Source organism: Hypanus sabinus, chromosome 25 (genome assembly GCF_030144855.1).
Source record: "Hypanus sabinus isolate sHypSab1 chromosome 25, sHypSab1.hap1, whole genome shotgun sequence".
NCBI lineage: Eukaryota > Metazoa > Chordata > Chondrichthyes > Myliobatiformes > Dasyatidae > Hypanus > Hypanus sabinus.
Genome location: NC_082730.1, coordinates 19363055 through 19379599, shown reverse-complemented (window position 1 = coordinate 19379599; position 16545 = coordinate 19363055). Strand labels below are relative to the sequence as shown.

Sequence of the window (16545 nt, the reverse complement as noted above, 5' to 3'; positions counted from 1 at the left end):
TGGTATTAGACATGATGCACAATCAATAACTCTCCGAGATATAGGCTTTTATTGGCTGGAAGAAAGAACAAGCAGCAATTGACCACCACACTACATCCTGGAGACTGAGGGCCGGGCTCAGGCCTCAATCGCCTTTATATCGGGGTATGTGGGAGGAGCTACAGGCAGTCAGTGGGGGGGCGTGTCCCGACAGGTATATGTAGTTCACCACAAGACAATTCAACCCTGGGAAATCTATACTGTCTGTCCAGAAAACATATGGAAACATCAATACCTTTGAACAGAAAATCCTACAAAAGACTGTGAATTCAGCCCAATTCTTTATGGATACTGCCTTTCCAACCGTTGAGCACATCTACATGAAATGCTGTCATAGGGAAGCAGCATCCATCATCAGAGATCCTCAACACCCAGGCAACACTCTCTTCTCATGACTGCCATCAGGTAGAAGGGACAGGAGGTTCAGGACTCGCACCATCAGGTTCAATAACAGTTCCTACCCCTCAACCATCAGGCTCCTGAATAAAATGGGATAACTACACTCACTTGCTCATCCATTGAGATATTCCCCCCACCACTGATCTCACTTTAAGGACTCATGTTCTCACTTTTTGTTGCTATTTATTTACATTTGCTTTTGCAGAGCTTGTTGTCTTCTGGTTGGTCTTCCATTGATCCTGTTATAGTTATAATTCTATTGATAATAATCGCAGGAAATGAATCTCAAGGTTGACTGCGGTGACATATATGTACTCTGATAATAAAATTTAGTTTGAACTTTGAGCTTCTACTCCATCTATGCCACTCATAATCTTTTAAGCTTCTTTCAGATGTCCACCGCTCAGCCTCCACCTCTCCAGAGAATACAACACAAGTTTGACCGAACTCTTGTTATAGTATTCTACCTTCCTGATACTTTCTGAAGCTGCTGTAACAAATGAAGTAGTTGAGGAGGACACATTATATTCAGCCTGGATAAACCACGAAAGTCAACACGATGCTGGCTATTTCACACTGAGGGTTTACTAGGCATCTCTGCACAGACAGTGGCTTAGTACTGGACCCTGACAGGGTGTGGAGCATTTCCAATTTATTTTTGTGAATGGTTCGATTTGGAACTAAATGAACTTAATTTTATTTCGGAATTTTGCCATTACTCCACCCCACATCATTCCGTCACCGAGTTTACTGTCATCCCCCTTGTTGCCAGTAACCCCACTGATAAGCACTTGATCCACAAACATAATGTTCATATTGAGCGAAAGGAATTCTTCTCAAAAGTTCCATCTTCAATAGGATTTCAAAGGTTACACCCATTCAGGTTGTCCACCGCTTTTGGCACACTTTCGAAATGCACTATTTTAACCCTGATGTTATAAGTTGTAAATTGTTTGATGATTCATTTTAAGTAACCCATAAAAGCGCAGAAGATGCAGAGCCTGACAGGAATGATATGCAGCCTTTTCACAATGGGGACAATATATCATGAGAAACTGCAGAGTTGTGATCATCATGAAAATCAGCCCCATATACCTCATACACCTCATATACTGTCTGGGTAGACTCCAGCCCCTTGGTATGAATATTGAATTCTCCAACTTCCAGTAATTCCCTCCCTCTCCCTTCCACCATCCCACTTTCACTCTGCCTCCTCCTCTAGCTGCCTATCACCTCTCTCATGATTCTGCCGCTTTCTAATACCCATAGTGCTTTCCCCTTTAATTCCTTCTTCACCTCTTCAGCCTATCCCCTCCCTGCTTCCCCTCCTCCACCCTTTGATCTTTCCTCTGATTGGTTTTTCACCTGGCACCTTCCACCCTCCCCCCACCTTCTTTATAAGGACACTGTCCCCTCTTTCTTCAGTCCTGACGAAGGGTTCTGGCCCGAAACGTTGACTGCTCATTTCAACACATGCTGCCCGACCTGCTGAGTTCATCCAGCTTGTTTGTATGTCATGAAAATCAGCTGACCCTTCATAGACTCTCTCTAAACCAATCACTGCCTTGGAAAAGCAGCCAGCATAATCAAAGAGACAGCTGAATCTTCTGTGATTATCTCCTACTATGAAGGTGGATATGAATATGCCTGCATTTTCCTACCTCAAAATCAGGGGTTCCCAACTTTTTTTATGCCATGTACACCTACCATTAACCGAGGGGTCCCTTGACCCCAGACTGTGCCCCCCTGCTCGAAGAACTCCTTCTGGTTTGTGCCCAGCTTTGCCACATCTCAGTCCACTGCTTATTTAAACAATATAATTCCTCTCACCATGAACGATAATTCTCCCCTGCGTTGAGTCCTTTCCTTTTGAGTTTTCTGCCTCACATTCATAGATGCCTTCATCCTCAAACTGTACATCCGGTATGTGAAGGACGGGCTTGTTCACGGATTTCAAAACTTTTGAGGGCATCGGTCCATCCAGCTTCTTCCATTTAATTTTGGGCACTGGACTGTAAGAAAGCAAACACCAGATCCATAAAAAATTAAAGACTGCATTGGTATAATATCTTTCACAACCTGAGCAAGTCCCAGGACATTTTACAGGCAATCATCTACTTTGACGAGTAGTCACTCAAGGAATGTAGGAAAAACTTTGGTCAGTGACAACAAGCTAAATATTTGTGATGTTGGCTGAGATGAAGCTATCTTCCAAGGTGGCAGCAGAAATCCGACATGGGAGTTTTCCGTGTGCTTAAAAGGACAGGTGGAACTCAGTTTCTCTCATTCAGATCGTGGAGAAGGCATGGCAGCATCTCTACTTCATTAGGAGCTTCAGGAAATTTGGCATGCCACTAATATTTAAAGATGCATTGTAGTGAGCCTGATATGGAGGTTTCAATGTCTAGGGTCACTAGAGGCTGCAGAGGGTTGCAGACTCAGCCAGATCTATCATTGGCACAAGCCTCCCCACCATCAAGAACATTTTCAAGAAACAGTTCCTCATGAAGCTGGAAACCAGCATCAAAGACCCTCATCATTTGGAACGTACCAACTTCTCATCATTTGTCACTAAGCTTGGTGTCAACAGGCTAGCAAAGAGAGTCCATAGAATCCTATCGACTTTTATCAGCTTTTACTCCCACCAGCCCTCTCTCCGAGATTTGTTTTCAAACTAATGATGCTACAAAATATTTTCTTTCTCTTCTTCTCCTCATCTACATTCCACAGACTGCCTGGAGATCAAGCTCCACCTCAAAACCAGAATCGGAATCAGATTTATTATCACTGATTTAAATAATGTGAAATTTATTGTTTTGCGGTGGCAGTCCTGTGCAAAGACATAAATTATGCTATATATTACTAATATAAACATATAGAAGAATTATATATGTACCATGCAGAAATCTGATGGCAGAGGGGAAGAAGGTGTTCCTGAATCATTGAGCATCGGGCAAAGCTTGGAGACTCCAGGCTCAACCCAAACGGTTAGGAACCCAAGTCACACATTAGGCTGCACAGGATTGTTACTAATACCAGAGTTTCTGACTGGCTTTCAAAAGATTGACACCTCTACCATTCCTTTACAATGAATGGATGAGGGATAGATATTGGCCAGAGCACCAAGATACAGCCAAGTCAGTGTTTCATATTTTATACCCATCTGAAAGGCAGAGGCGTATCTATTTGACATCTTATCCGAGAGACAGACTCTAGATGTTGCTGCATCCCCTCAATATGAGCAATGTCAACCTGGATTTTACACTTGGTTCTCAGGAGCAAGACTTGAACCTTGTGGTGCTCATTCAGAGGTGAAGTCATGGCTAATGTTCACCCCTCTTAGCCGCATTAACAGGACTCGGCTTTTCAAACACTTCTTTTCAAATAAACAGATCAGATCTCACTCGGGCTCTGAAAATGAATCCTCTAGCATGTTCCATTAAAAATCCTCTGAGTGCTATTATCACTCAGCCATTAATTCAATTATTTTAAATGGATGACAATTGCATTAATAGTAAGATACAAAGATATTTCATTAGAACACATTAACCTGTGCGCTACCTTAGAACATAGGGATGTTTAGAAGCAAATGGGCTTTTTATTATAATGTTGTTGAAAAAATATCAAGCAATTGTCACTTTAGCAATAGTGTATTCTGGCTGAGAAATCCCATAAAGTTAATACAAGCTTACCTGCAGCTTGTGTTATGCACTGGAATTATCAAGTTAGATAGCATTCCCCAGGGTTTCTAAATCTTGTAGCTAGATTTCAGCAGGGTGTTTTTAGTACAATATTCACAGCTGACTGATATTCAATGAATTATATTATTTCAGAAACAGTGTTAAAAATAAGAGAACAATAAAAATGGCAGCGATTCAGAGAAGATTTCTTGTTATCAGTAAGGAACAGAATTTTTTTTTTCTGTGAACTGCACTGAATATGAATCCCACCCAAAGAAGGCATAACATGAGCCTGATGAATATTAAACAACCATCTTCTCTGCACCAAGTGCGTTCCTTAACTCTGTCTGACCAGGAAAGGAAATGCCACAGATTTTTGTACCCAATAAAGTGGTTACTGGGTATGTTTCTGTATGCTTGTGGTCTTCTGCTGCTGAAGTCCATCCATTTCAAGGTTTGACATGTTGCGCATTCAGAGATGCTCTTCTGCACATCACTGCTGTAACACGTGGTTACTTGAGTTACCGTTACCTCCCTGTCAGCTTGAACCAGTCTGGCCTTTCACCTTTGACCTCTCTCATTAACAAGGCGTTGAGTTATTGCCACATGATTGGCTGATTATATATTTGCATTAACGAGCAGGTGTACAAGTGTACCTAATAATGTGACCAATGAAAGTATTCATTTATTTATTAAATGCACTTCTGCTGACTACTGACGATGGCATAATATGAGTTAAATGCAGGTGAAGTGAAAGGAATACATTGTCCATGGGACAGATATGCCATTTTTACTTAGTGAGAGAGGGGGATAGGAAGGGGAAGTGGGAAATGCTCAAGGTGATCTGTTGCCCAGCTGTTGAGGAACCAGAAAGACTGCAGCCATTTTAAATATGTATTTATCCAGGCCACTGACTGTACATTTGATATCAATATACAGTATGTGATTATATGTGATTAATAGTTGCAAAAACCTCATGTTATCTTAAAGGTTTCTTCCTCCAGGGACTTAATCTGATCAACCATTCTAGTTAGCCCCCTCCCCACTCCCTCTATCTATTACCTCAGTTAAAGCACTGCACTGTAAATACTTTAAACCATGTTTCTAAGGCCATTTACATTGTAAGCATATGCAGGTATTTATGCATACTTTATTCCATATCTGCACTTCTAAAAATATTTTTATATAATTCTTCATCCTTTATAAAAGTTTGCATTTTTTTTTGTTGCATGTCACACTGACACACCACAGCAAATTCCTAATACATGTAAATGGAAATGGCAAATAAAGTTGATCCTTGACCTTTGACATGAAAATAGCTCAATCATTTAAAGCAGGCGGCCATTTTGTTAGCCTTATTCCAGATCCCTAAATAAAAGCAGCTCCCCGGTGCATTGGTGCTGTTAGGTATTGACTTCAGGCCACTAAAGCATTCAATGCCTATATTTTATATCTTAGATAATTTTCCATTGGAAGCATCTGTGTTTTTGAAGGATTTTATTAATAGCCAGTAGAAAAACAGATAAACTGGTGATGGTTAGTGCAGTGGTAGTAATCTCTGTCAGTGAGCCATCAACGCAAGACTTGCTTCCAATGCCTGAAGTCACTGTCTGGGTTTGATGCGAAAGGCACTGTATTAATATTGTGTGTTCTTTCTTGGAACAATATTTTCAAATTAGATTTTCTGGTTGAATGGATTATTTGTTATGTCTGTCCTCCAGTGAGATTAAGTGAGAAAATATATTATCAGCTCTGTCACTGAACAAGGCAGCGGATTTGTACCAAAATCTCCTTGCTGCCATTGTAACTAAACACTAAACATGTAATCTGTTACAGTTGAGGAAGGAATGAGTTGATAATCTTGCTTGGTGTTTGTACCGTTACACTAGCAATGGTAATGATGGTATCGTAAGGTTACGCAGCATGGCAACAGGTTCTTTGTCTCAGCTCACCTATGTCAATCAAGTTGCCTAATTGAAATAGCCCCGCCTGTCTGTACTTGGCTCATATCCCATAGAACACAGAGCAGTACAGACCAGGGACAGGCGATCAACCCACAATATTGTGAAAAACTAATTCAATTAGATAATCAAATGACCAACCAAACTAATCCCTTCTACCTACACAATGTCCATATCTTCCCTTCACATTCATATGCCTGTCTGAACATCTCTTAAAAATCTTTAACATATCTGCCTCTACCACCAGTCCAGGGTGCTCACTCCAAGCACTCACCACTCTCTATGTAAAAAACTTGCCCCTCTCATCTCTTTTGAACCTTAAATGTATGCCCTCTGGTATTAGATATTTTGACCCTGGGAAAAAGATACTGCCTGTCTCGTCTGTCTAAGCCTCTCATAATCTTATAAAGCTCTGTCAGATCTCCACCAGTCCAGAGAAAACAACCCAAGCTTAAAAGTGACTTTCCTAGCCACATACAGTATCTGTCTAAATGTCTTTCAGGCTTGTAATTGCATCCAACTCTACCACCTCCTCTGGCAGCTTGTTCTACATAACCATCACCTCCTGTGAAAAAGGTTGTCCCTCATTTTGCCTTTAATTTTTCTCCACTCTCCTTAAACCTATGCTCTCTGGTCTTTGACTCCCCTACCCTGGGCAAAAATGTCTCTCAAAGACCAAACCCTATGTACCCGTTGTGAGAGGTGGAAATGGGCAAGGCCAGTCAACAGTTCTCAGGCAAATCTCTATAGTCTCTATAATCTAATGGATCTAATAGTCTAATGGATACAATGAATTACAGACAAAAACATTGCTGAACTCCAACCATACCATCAACTTTGGACGATGGAGACAGGAGGTCATCAATGCTCCACTGTGAGCTAAGGGCCCAAGAAGAAAAAGAACCAGGAGCAAATCAACTGGCCATTCTCCTTAACTATACCCCTCATGTTATATTCTTCTATAAGATCACCCATCAGCCTCCTACTCTTCAAGGAAGACTGTCCCAGTCTATCCACTCTCTAATAACTCAAGCCCTCCAGTCCCAGTTAGATTCTTGCGGATCTTTTCTGTACCCTCTCCAGCTTCATGACGTCATGAAGCCAATTACGAAAAGGTCTGCAAATATCAATGTGATTCTTGTGTAACTTTTCCTATCAACACCACGTTGCGCCGTTTGTTCCCCCTTGCTTTCCATCCAATAACATTGCTCTCCCTCCCCTCCGCTGCAACTTAAAACACACCCATAACAAAATTCTAAATTTTCAGTTTTGTTGGAAGGTCTTTGGCTTGAAATGTCAACTGTCTATCTCTCTGCACAATCTTTGACTGACTTTTTGAGTATTTCCTACATTTCCTGTGTTTATCTGCAGTTTTTGGCTTTTTCACTCCTTTTCTCTCTAGTTTTTCCAGAGGTTCCTAGAAAGTTAACTATCTCAAATCTAAGTCCATCCTGACTTAAAAGATTCACAGATCAATACAACATGGAAATCTACCCTTCGGCTTAAATCATACTTGCTGATGCCCATCTAAGCCAGTCCCACTTACCCAAATCCTTCCAAACCTTCCCATCCATGTACTTGCACAAATGTATTTTTAATGTTCAACCTCTTTCTCTGGAACCTCATTCAACATACACACCACCCTCCACATGAAGAAGTTGATTTTTACGTCCCATTTAAATCTTTCTGCTCTCACACCAAACCTCTGCCCATTAGTTTTTGGTACCCTTTCCCGGGAAGAAGACTGTGTTTGTTCACCCTCCCCATGCCCCTCATGATTTTATACAGCCCTGTGAGGTCATTCCCATTCTAGGAACAAAACCCCTCACTCTATCACTCATCCTGCTAACGCTCTCGGTATCAGTCCATTACGGGTAAGGGCCTTCCCACCACTGAGCACATCTGTAAGGAGGGGTGTCACAAGAAAACAGCATCCATCAACAAAGATCACCACCATCCAGGCCATTCAATGTTCTTGCTGCTGTCATCAGGAAGGAGGTACAGGGGCTCAGAGGCCATACCACCAAGTTCAGGAAGAGTTATTAACCCTCAACCATTATGCTCCTGAACCAGAGGGGATAACTTCACTCAACTTCTCTCACCCCAGTGCTGAACTGCTCCCGCAACCTATGGACTCGCTTTCAAGGACTCTTCATCTCATGTTCTCGATATTTATTGGTTATTTATTTATTATTATTTTTATTTTTTGTTGAGTTTTTGGAGATTGCTTTGTTTTTCATTGTGTGTGTGTTTTTTTCATTGAGTCTATGGTGTTTCTTTGTATTTACTGTGAATGCCTGCAAGAAAATGAATCTCAGGGTTGTATATGGTGACAAAGATGTACTTTGATCATTTATTTCATTTATTTCCAGCAGCTGCAGATTCACTCGTGTTTACTTTGATAATAAATTTACTTTGATCTTTGAAATATTCTTTGCACTCTTTCCTATAATGACATTTTTCCTAAAACAAGATAACAAAACTATACATGTGTGGCCTCACCAATGTCTTGTACAGTTACAACATAATTCCCCAATTCCTATATTCAGTGCCCTGACTGATGAAGGTCAACATGACAAGTGCCTTCTTCAGCACCCTGTCCACCCGGTTGACACCCTGTCAACCAACTCGTTCCGAGTTACAGACAAAAAACTATGTTCACTTACTTTCCGAGGGCAAAGCACTCCAGATTCAGGGATTGTCCAGCCAGGGCATAGGTTTCTGAGGGAAATTTTACTCGAATGTGTGGAGAGTGACTCCGACCTTCACCAGCTAAGTGAGAGAAAGAAATAAGTTTTACCTTATTTATTTATTTTATTCAGAGATACAGCGCACCCAACGAGCCACACCGCCCGGCGACCCACTTACTTAACCCTAGCCTAACCGCAGAACAATTTACAATGACCAATTAACTTAAGTCTTAGGAGTGTGGGAGGAAACAAGTGCATCCAGAGAAAACCCACGTGGTCACGGAGAACGTACAAACTCCTTGAGGATGGCATCGGATCCGAACTCCGAACTCTGAAATGTCCCAAGTGGTAATAGTGTCATGCTGACCGCTACCCTACCTTGGCACCCGAGTGATAGGCTTGGCGATGAAGGATTTCAGATACCCCAAAAGATAATGGAAAGTGACGGAAGGAGAACAAGGTTTGCTTCATGCTCTGGCTTCCCCGTGAATCAATCAGTGCACACTGAATAGATATTTCTCCTGCACTCCAAGGAAATTGCAGCAACTAGGTGAATGCAAATTTTACAATTAGATGCACTGTACTCTTCTAGAATCTACATGGAGTTCAATAAATTCAGATAATACTATTGTTTATAGTTTCATCTTCTGTTTTTTTTTACTTGCCCCATTAATGTAAGCTTTTGGCTTTCATTTACAAAACATAAAGTGCTGTTTGTATTCCATAAGTCCATAAGACCATATGACATGGGAGCAGAATTAGGCCATTTGGCCCATTGAGTCAATGGCATTCCACAGAAATTCCTCCTCACCTCAGTTCTAAAGGGACATCCTGGTATTTTGAGGCTGTGCCCCCTAGTTCTAGACAACAGGAAACATCCTCTACACAACCATTCCATCTAGGCCTTTCAATGTTCAATAGGTTTCAATGAGTTTGTGCCACATCAGTGGGAAGAGAAACACAGATAGAGACCTTTCATCAGAACTGGAAGGTAGACAGAATAAGCTTGTAAAGCTGTGGGGAGGTGGGTGTTTGACAATGGTGACCCTCTGTAAACAAGGCTATCTGTCAATGAGTAAATGGGAGCAGTTAGAGCAGAGGTTCCCAAACCTTTTTATGCCATTGTCCCCCTACCATCAACCGGGGTGGTCCGTGGACCCCAGGTTGGGGACCCCTGAGCTAGAGAGTGAGAACATAGACAGAAAAATGGGTGGTGTGTGCGTGGAATGAGCTGCCAGCAGATGTGCTGAATGCAGATTTGATTACTAAAGTTAAGAGAGGTTTGGATAAGAACATGGGCAGGAGAGGTTTGGAGGGCTGTGGTCCAGGTGCAGGTTGATGGGACAGCTTGGCATGGACTAGATGGGCTGAAGGGTCTACTCCGTGCTGTAGTGATCTATGACTCCAATGTCGGAGTTGTGAAATGCAGGCTGGGCATATCCTTTGCTCCCAGAGAGAGAGATAGAAAGTAAAGAAAGGAAATGAAGAGATACCAAACTGAATTCATATCACTCATTCTGTTTGTCATTTATCTAACCAGCTTTCCACCCTATTGACCACTTTCCCTTTTATCGCTTCCTTTTCCTTTGTTTTACTATTCGTTTGCCTTGGGATTTGGGGAATCAATGGATTGAATTCTGCAAGTGGAGAACAATCTGGAGGCAGTGCCACATTCCACAGTCAGCAACCATTGTCCAGGGGTGAGTTCCTAGATTCCTATCTTAGATGTTTTCCATCTCTAGGTTAAAGGTACTGACCAAAAACCTGTTCTATTTGAGGTTTCCAACAGTGGGAATACTTTGTTTAGGTAAACAGGAAGTGCAGTAGATCAGAGCTGATCTCTGCAGCCAGTTCCGTGATTTGCTTTGTCCTTGAGCTCTGAACTTTCTAACTGAATCCCTTCCTGTCCATCATAAGCTTTCGGTTATCTCTTCTAACTTTATTGTGAAAGAGCAGGTGAGCGGATAAACCTTTTTCTTTTGAATAATAAAGTTCCTGATAATCCTCTTTGAAAATGCAGAAATGCTAAATCTAATTATTAAAAGCAAATTGTGGAAGGGTCCACAGCAGATTTAGGTTTCCTGTTTTTGTTTTAGTTCTGGTTCCTTAAGGTTGTCATAGCTGGGGGTGAGGGTGGGGTTGATGGGGATAAGTGCAGTAGGCATCTCAATTAGCTTCCAACAACTGTCCAGCTCCTGGCTGTTGCAAATGGCTTATCTACTAAGCCCTGTGGAACTGTTTCTAGTGGCAAGGGAAGGGGCAAAGGCAGGTTACTGGCGTCTTAAAACCAGTTGCTTCGGGCAGATAGGGCTCGTCAAACTCAGATGGCAGCTCATCTAGGAGAAGGAGAACTCTGATCTCAAACCTCGGCAGCCTCGTAGCGATACCCACTCATGGAGAAGGCTTTGGGAGTAAACCCCAGAGCTGGAGGCCCTAAGGCAGTCCTACATTGAGTTCATCACTAACTGGCAAATCCTGGCGGGCCACTGGTGCCAGACTGTATGTGTCTCTGTTGTTCCTTTGAATTCATCAGTTGCATGAAGGAGGGGAGCCTGCTACATAGACAACAGATTGTACTGCTCTGGATTGCAAACTGGCTTATCAAAAGACAGCTAGGATGCAACATCCATGGTCGGCATTGAACAGCAGAGGTCTGCTCTTAGTTTTCTTAACTTCATTCCCCTTCCAATTTACCCATGCTCTCCACTGAACTGACCCCTACTGCCATTTTAATCTTGTGCACGGTGAATTTACAGAAACTCTGCCTTGAGCATTGAATGGGTCAGCAGGGCATATTATTGACACCATGGCTGAATATACAGAATAACCTGTCAGTTCCACATGTCAGCTTATCCACTAAATAAAACAAATCAGAACATCACAAGCACAACTGGATCATCTTAACTCTGACTGGAGTAAACCAGAGGAAGAAATCTTGTCCTTACTTGTGGTCCCTATAGGAGCACCTGACCTGGAGCTCATGGAACAGCACAATATAGGAACAGTCCCTTCAGCCCATGACGATTATTTACTTTTTATTTAGAGATACAGCACAGTAACAGGCCCTTCCTGCCCAAGGAGCCCACGTGACCAACTACCCTACTAATTCTTACACCTTTGGACTGTGGGAGGAAACCAGAGCACCTGGAGGAAACCCACATGGTCATGGGGAGAACGTACAAACTTGGGAATTGAGCCCAAGTTGCTGGTGCTGTAAGAGCATTACCCTAACCACTACACTACCGTGCGCTGAACACGATGCTGAATTAAGCTCCATATCCCTCTATCTCCTAATATTCATGAGTCTAACAGCCTCTTAAACACCACTATTGTACCTTCTTCCATCACTACCCTGGGTAGTCCATTCCAGGCACCCACTCGCTGTGTGAAAAAAAATTGCCCTACATATCTCCATGAAACTTCCCCTCTCACCATAAATGCAGGACCTCTGACATTTGCTATTTCTACTCTGAGAAGAAGATGTTGGCTTACCTACGCTCTCTTTGCCTCTCATAATTTTAAATACATCTACCTCAGCCTCTGACGCTCCGGAGAAAACAACACAAGTTTGTCCAGCCTCCCCTTATAGCTCACCCCTCTAATCTTGGGGGCATCTAAGAGATTTGGTATGTCAACAAATACACTCAAAAACTTCTATAGTTGTACTGCAGAGAGCATTCAGACAGGCTGCATCACTGTCTAGTATGGAGGGGCTTCTGCACAGGACCGAAAGAAGCTGCAGTGAGTTGTAAATCTAATCAGCTCCATCTTGGACACTAGCCTACACAGTACCCAGGACATCTTCAGGGAGCGATGTCACAGAAAGGCAGTGTCCATTATGAAGGACTCCAGCACCCAGGGTGTGCCCTTTTCTCACTGTTACCATCAGGTAGGAGATACAGAAGCCTGAAGGCACACACTCAGCGATTCAGGAACAGCTTCTTCCCTTCTGCCGTCTGATTCCTAAATGGACATTGAATCTTTGGACACAGCCTCACTTTAAAAAAAATACAGTCCTTCTGTTTTTGCATTTTTAAAAAATCTATTCAATATACATATACTGTATACTGTATACTGTATACTGTATATTATTGTTATTATTTTATTTTAATTATTATTATTATTATTTCCCTCTGCTGGATTATGTGTTGCATTGAACTGCTGCTGCTAAGTTAACAAATTTCACGTCACATGCCGGTGATAATAAACCTGATTCTGATTCTGATCCTGGTGAACTTCCCTGTTGATGAGACACTTGGGGTAGGGAAGAAGGGACAGATCCCAGCAGTTCACTTATTCTTTGGGACAGAAATCCCCGTTTAGTCTTCAAGAAGATATAACAATGCCACCTGATGCTTGTTATTGTAGTTATTGTCTGCTGGGTGCATTGTGTCACAGGGTGCAATGCAGAAGAATTTGTAAGGATCGGGCACGCCATTAAAAAATTATTACAAGGGGCTGAAGGGCTTCCTGGTTTTACAGATTTACATCATTTTACATCATTTACAGATTCATGGGGTGGGGGAAGGTTTCTTAATCTCTACACATGTTAAGTGTGAATTAAATTAGCTAATTAAAGTACAAATTGTGCACCCAAACCTCAGAGCTCCCAGATATATTTAGTAGACCTAATTGAATCACACTGGTAAAATTAGTGTTTCTTGTTGATGGTTATGTTGTCAAAGTGAGCACTATTAGAGTCAGAAAGGGAACTGTTTCTGTAAAAGGCAATGGTGTTAATGTAAAGTCCTGCCTGGTCATCTGGAGTAACGCTAATTACAGAGCCAGGTTTCTTTCAGTCCTCTAGATGTTAATGCTCACCAGTGTGACATTTGTCTCATAGAACATAGAACATTACAGCACATTACTGGCCTTCCATCTCATGTTGTTGTGGCGACCTTTTAATCTACTCTATGATCAATCTAACCCCTTCCTCCACAAAGAGTCATAGGAAACTACAACACAGTAAAAGGCCTTTCGGCCATTTAAACTACCTACTCCCATCGACCTGCACTGGGACCATAGCCCTCCATACCCCTACCATCCATGTACCTACCCAGACTTTGCTTAAATGTTGAAATTGAGATTGCCTGCACCACTTGTGCTAACAGCTTGGTCCACACCCTCATTCCACAATGCCCTCCATATTCTTAATCCTCTATGTGCTTGTCTAGGGGTTTCTCAAATGACCCTTATGAATCTGTCTTCTACCACCACTCTCTGTGTAAGAAACTTTCCTCCGGCATCCACCTTATACTTTACTCCGATCACCTTAAAATGATGCCCTCTCGCATTAGCCATTTCTGCCCTGGGAAGAAATCTCAGTCTAGCCCTGTCTCACTCAAACTCGCCTCCTACATTATTTGATCTTGAAGATAACTGACAACCTAATGTTCTGGGGTTGGCTGAATTTGAACTGAGTTTATAAAGGAAGTGAAGACTCGTTCATTTTTAGGTAGTGGGTGCTGTTTGCAAGGCTGGAATTTCATATCATCCCTAGTTGTCAGTTAGAAGCAATCTGCTTTCGTATTACATTGCAATAAGCTGGGTTGAATCTTCCCAAGCAGTGTTGAGATCAAATCTCTGCAAGCAACAGAGAGAATCAACTTCCTTAGCCTGTTGGAGAGAAGGACAGATAGCAGGAAGCCTCTGGGCTGATGTTTCACCCAGTGTGGTAAGTCATTCTGCTCAAACCCTATGAGTGTATATCAGAGCCAAAGGAGGATATTCAGCCCAAGATCACTGTGGTCATTCTCTGAAAGACTAAGTCTCACAGCTCTATTGCTTTCAATTAATAATATTGATTTCAAAGTTACTATGAATTGTGCTTCCACTATCCTTTCATGCAGTGCACTTCACACACAGCACCAGATAAAAAAAAATCTCCTTATGCCCTCCTGAGAATGGTTATCTTTTCTAGTAGTGTCTGTGTGTTAATAATCGGGTTGAGAGGTTGTATAGCTCAGGTCTGCACTTATATTGAAAAATATCATATATTTTCTGATGACACCAAGTTGTGTTAGCATGAATGCTTCTGTTGCCTGGCCCTCTGTGCACCACAAGAAGTGCTGGGACCAGCACATAAGTGTCATCTCAAAGAACTTACAAAAGCGCTTCTACTTTCCTAGAAGTTTGCGCAGATTTTTCATGTCACTGAAAACTTTGACAAACTTTTATAAATGCACAGTGGAGAGTATCTTAACTGGTTGCATCAAGGCCTGATACGGACACACCAATGTCCGGGAATGGAGGAGATTGCAGAAAGTGATTGATTCAGCACAGTCCATCACAGGCAAAGCCCTTGCCACTGTTATGCACATTTACATAAGAGCGCTGACACAAGAAAGCTGTATCCGTCATTAAAGACCCCCACCATCCAGGCCATGCCCTCTCCTCACTATTACTGTCAAAAAGAAGGTAGAGAAGCCTTAGGTTTAGAAACAGGTTTAGAAACAGTTACTAATCTTTAAACATCAAGTTCCTGAACTGGCATGGATAACTTCATTCATCACCACTCTGAATGGATTCTGCACTCTATAGACTCATTTTCAAGGGCTCTTTACAACGTATGTCAGTCTTATTTTTATAACAGTTTGTCCCCTTTTGCACATGCTTCAGCTAAACTGCCTATCAACTCTCCCTGGCTCCCCTCCTCCTTCATTTCCTTCCATTGCCCACTGTCCTCTCCTATTAGATTGCTTCTTCTTTGGCTCTTTACCTCTTCCACCTATCACTTCACAGCTTCATATTTCACCCCACCCCACTTCCCACTCATTTGATCTCACCTACCACCTGCCACCTTGTACTCCTTCTCCTCCCGCCCCCCCCCTTCTTGTTCTGGCTCCTTCCCCTTTCCAATCCTGATGAAGAGACGCAGCCAGAAATGTCAATTGTTTATGACCCTCCGTAGATTCTGCCTGACCTGCTGAGTTCCTCCAGCATTTTGTGTGGGCTGCTCGGGGTTTCCAGCATCTGCAGAATTTCATGCTTGTGGCAAGTCTGCAAGTGTCCTTTGAGGTTGTAATCGCACAACAGATCAGGGCGAGCCAATTAGTGTGTTGAATGTGAATAGCCGATAGGCCTTTGGCAAGAGGTTATCAGACAAAATTAGAGCAAGTGGGATTGGGTTAATAAAATGACACAGACTATGGATTGGGAATGGGAAGAGAGAGCGGAGGAATAAATGAGTTATTTTCCATTTGTGCCTGCTGAGTCACTGCAGGAACTTCATGGAGCTATAGTCTACCCAGCCCTTTTCAGTGCAACATATCTGTTTTCTGGTGACACTGATTTGTGAGGACAGTGAAAAAGCCATACGAAGTTATGATAGATGGAATATAATGTAGAAAATGTGAAGTCATCCACTGGAGAGGGAAAAAGATGTGTAAAAGGGCAGGTTATTTTGTAAAGGGCAAGGAATTAAAAGACTGTTTGGAGAGACCTGTGTGTCTTTGTACATATATAACTAGAGGTCAATATCTGGGTGTAACAGGCAATTAGTAGAGTAAATGGCCCTTACTGTCAGAGAATCTGATACAAGCGTAAAATGGTTTACTGAAATTACACAAGGCCCTGGTAAGTTGGTACCCAGAATGCCTTGTACAGCGAGTGCAACGAAGGTTTACCAGATTAATTGTTGGTATGGGGGATTATTTTATGAGGGGAGATTAAACAGATTTTGCACAATAATCTTGAGTTCTAAAGAATGAGAAATTATCTTATTCAAACAAAAAATTAAGAGGCCTGACAGATCAAATGAAGGGATAATATTCCTGT

At 42.1% G+C, this 16545-nt stretch overlaps 1 protein-coding gene across 1 annotated transcript in view; it reads right to left on the bottom strand.

Annotated features, from left to right (window-relative positions):
* cntn2 (contactin 2) overlaps window positions 1-16545 on the bottom strand; it is a 229430-nt gene that overhangs the window by 72918 nt on the left and 139967 nt on the right. Inside the window, exons 7-8 of the mRNA XM_059950245.1 lie at window positions 8746-8851; window positions 2269-2450 (exon numbers count right to left, since the gene is read on the bottom strand). Of these exons, the coding sequence (XP_059806228.1) occupies window positions 2269-2450; window positions 8746-8851 (288 nt within the window). The remainder of the gene's footprint in view (window positions 1-2268; window positions 2451-8745; window positions 8852-16545) is intronic.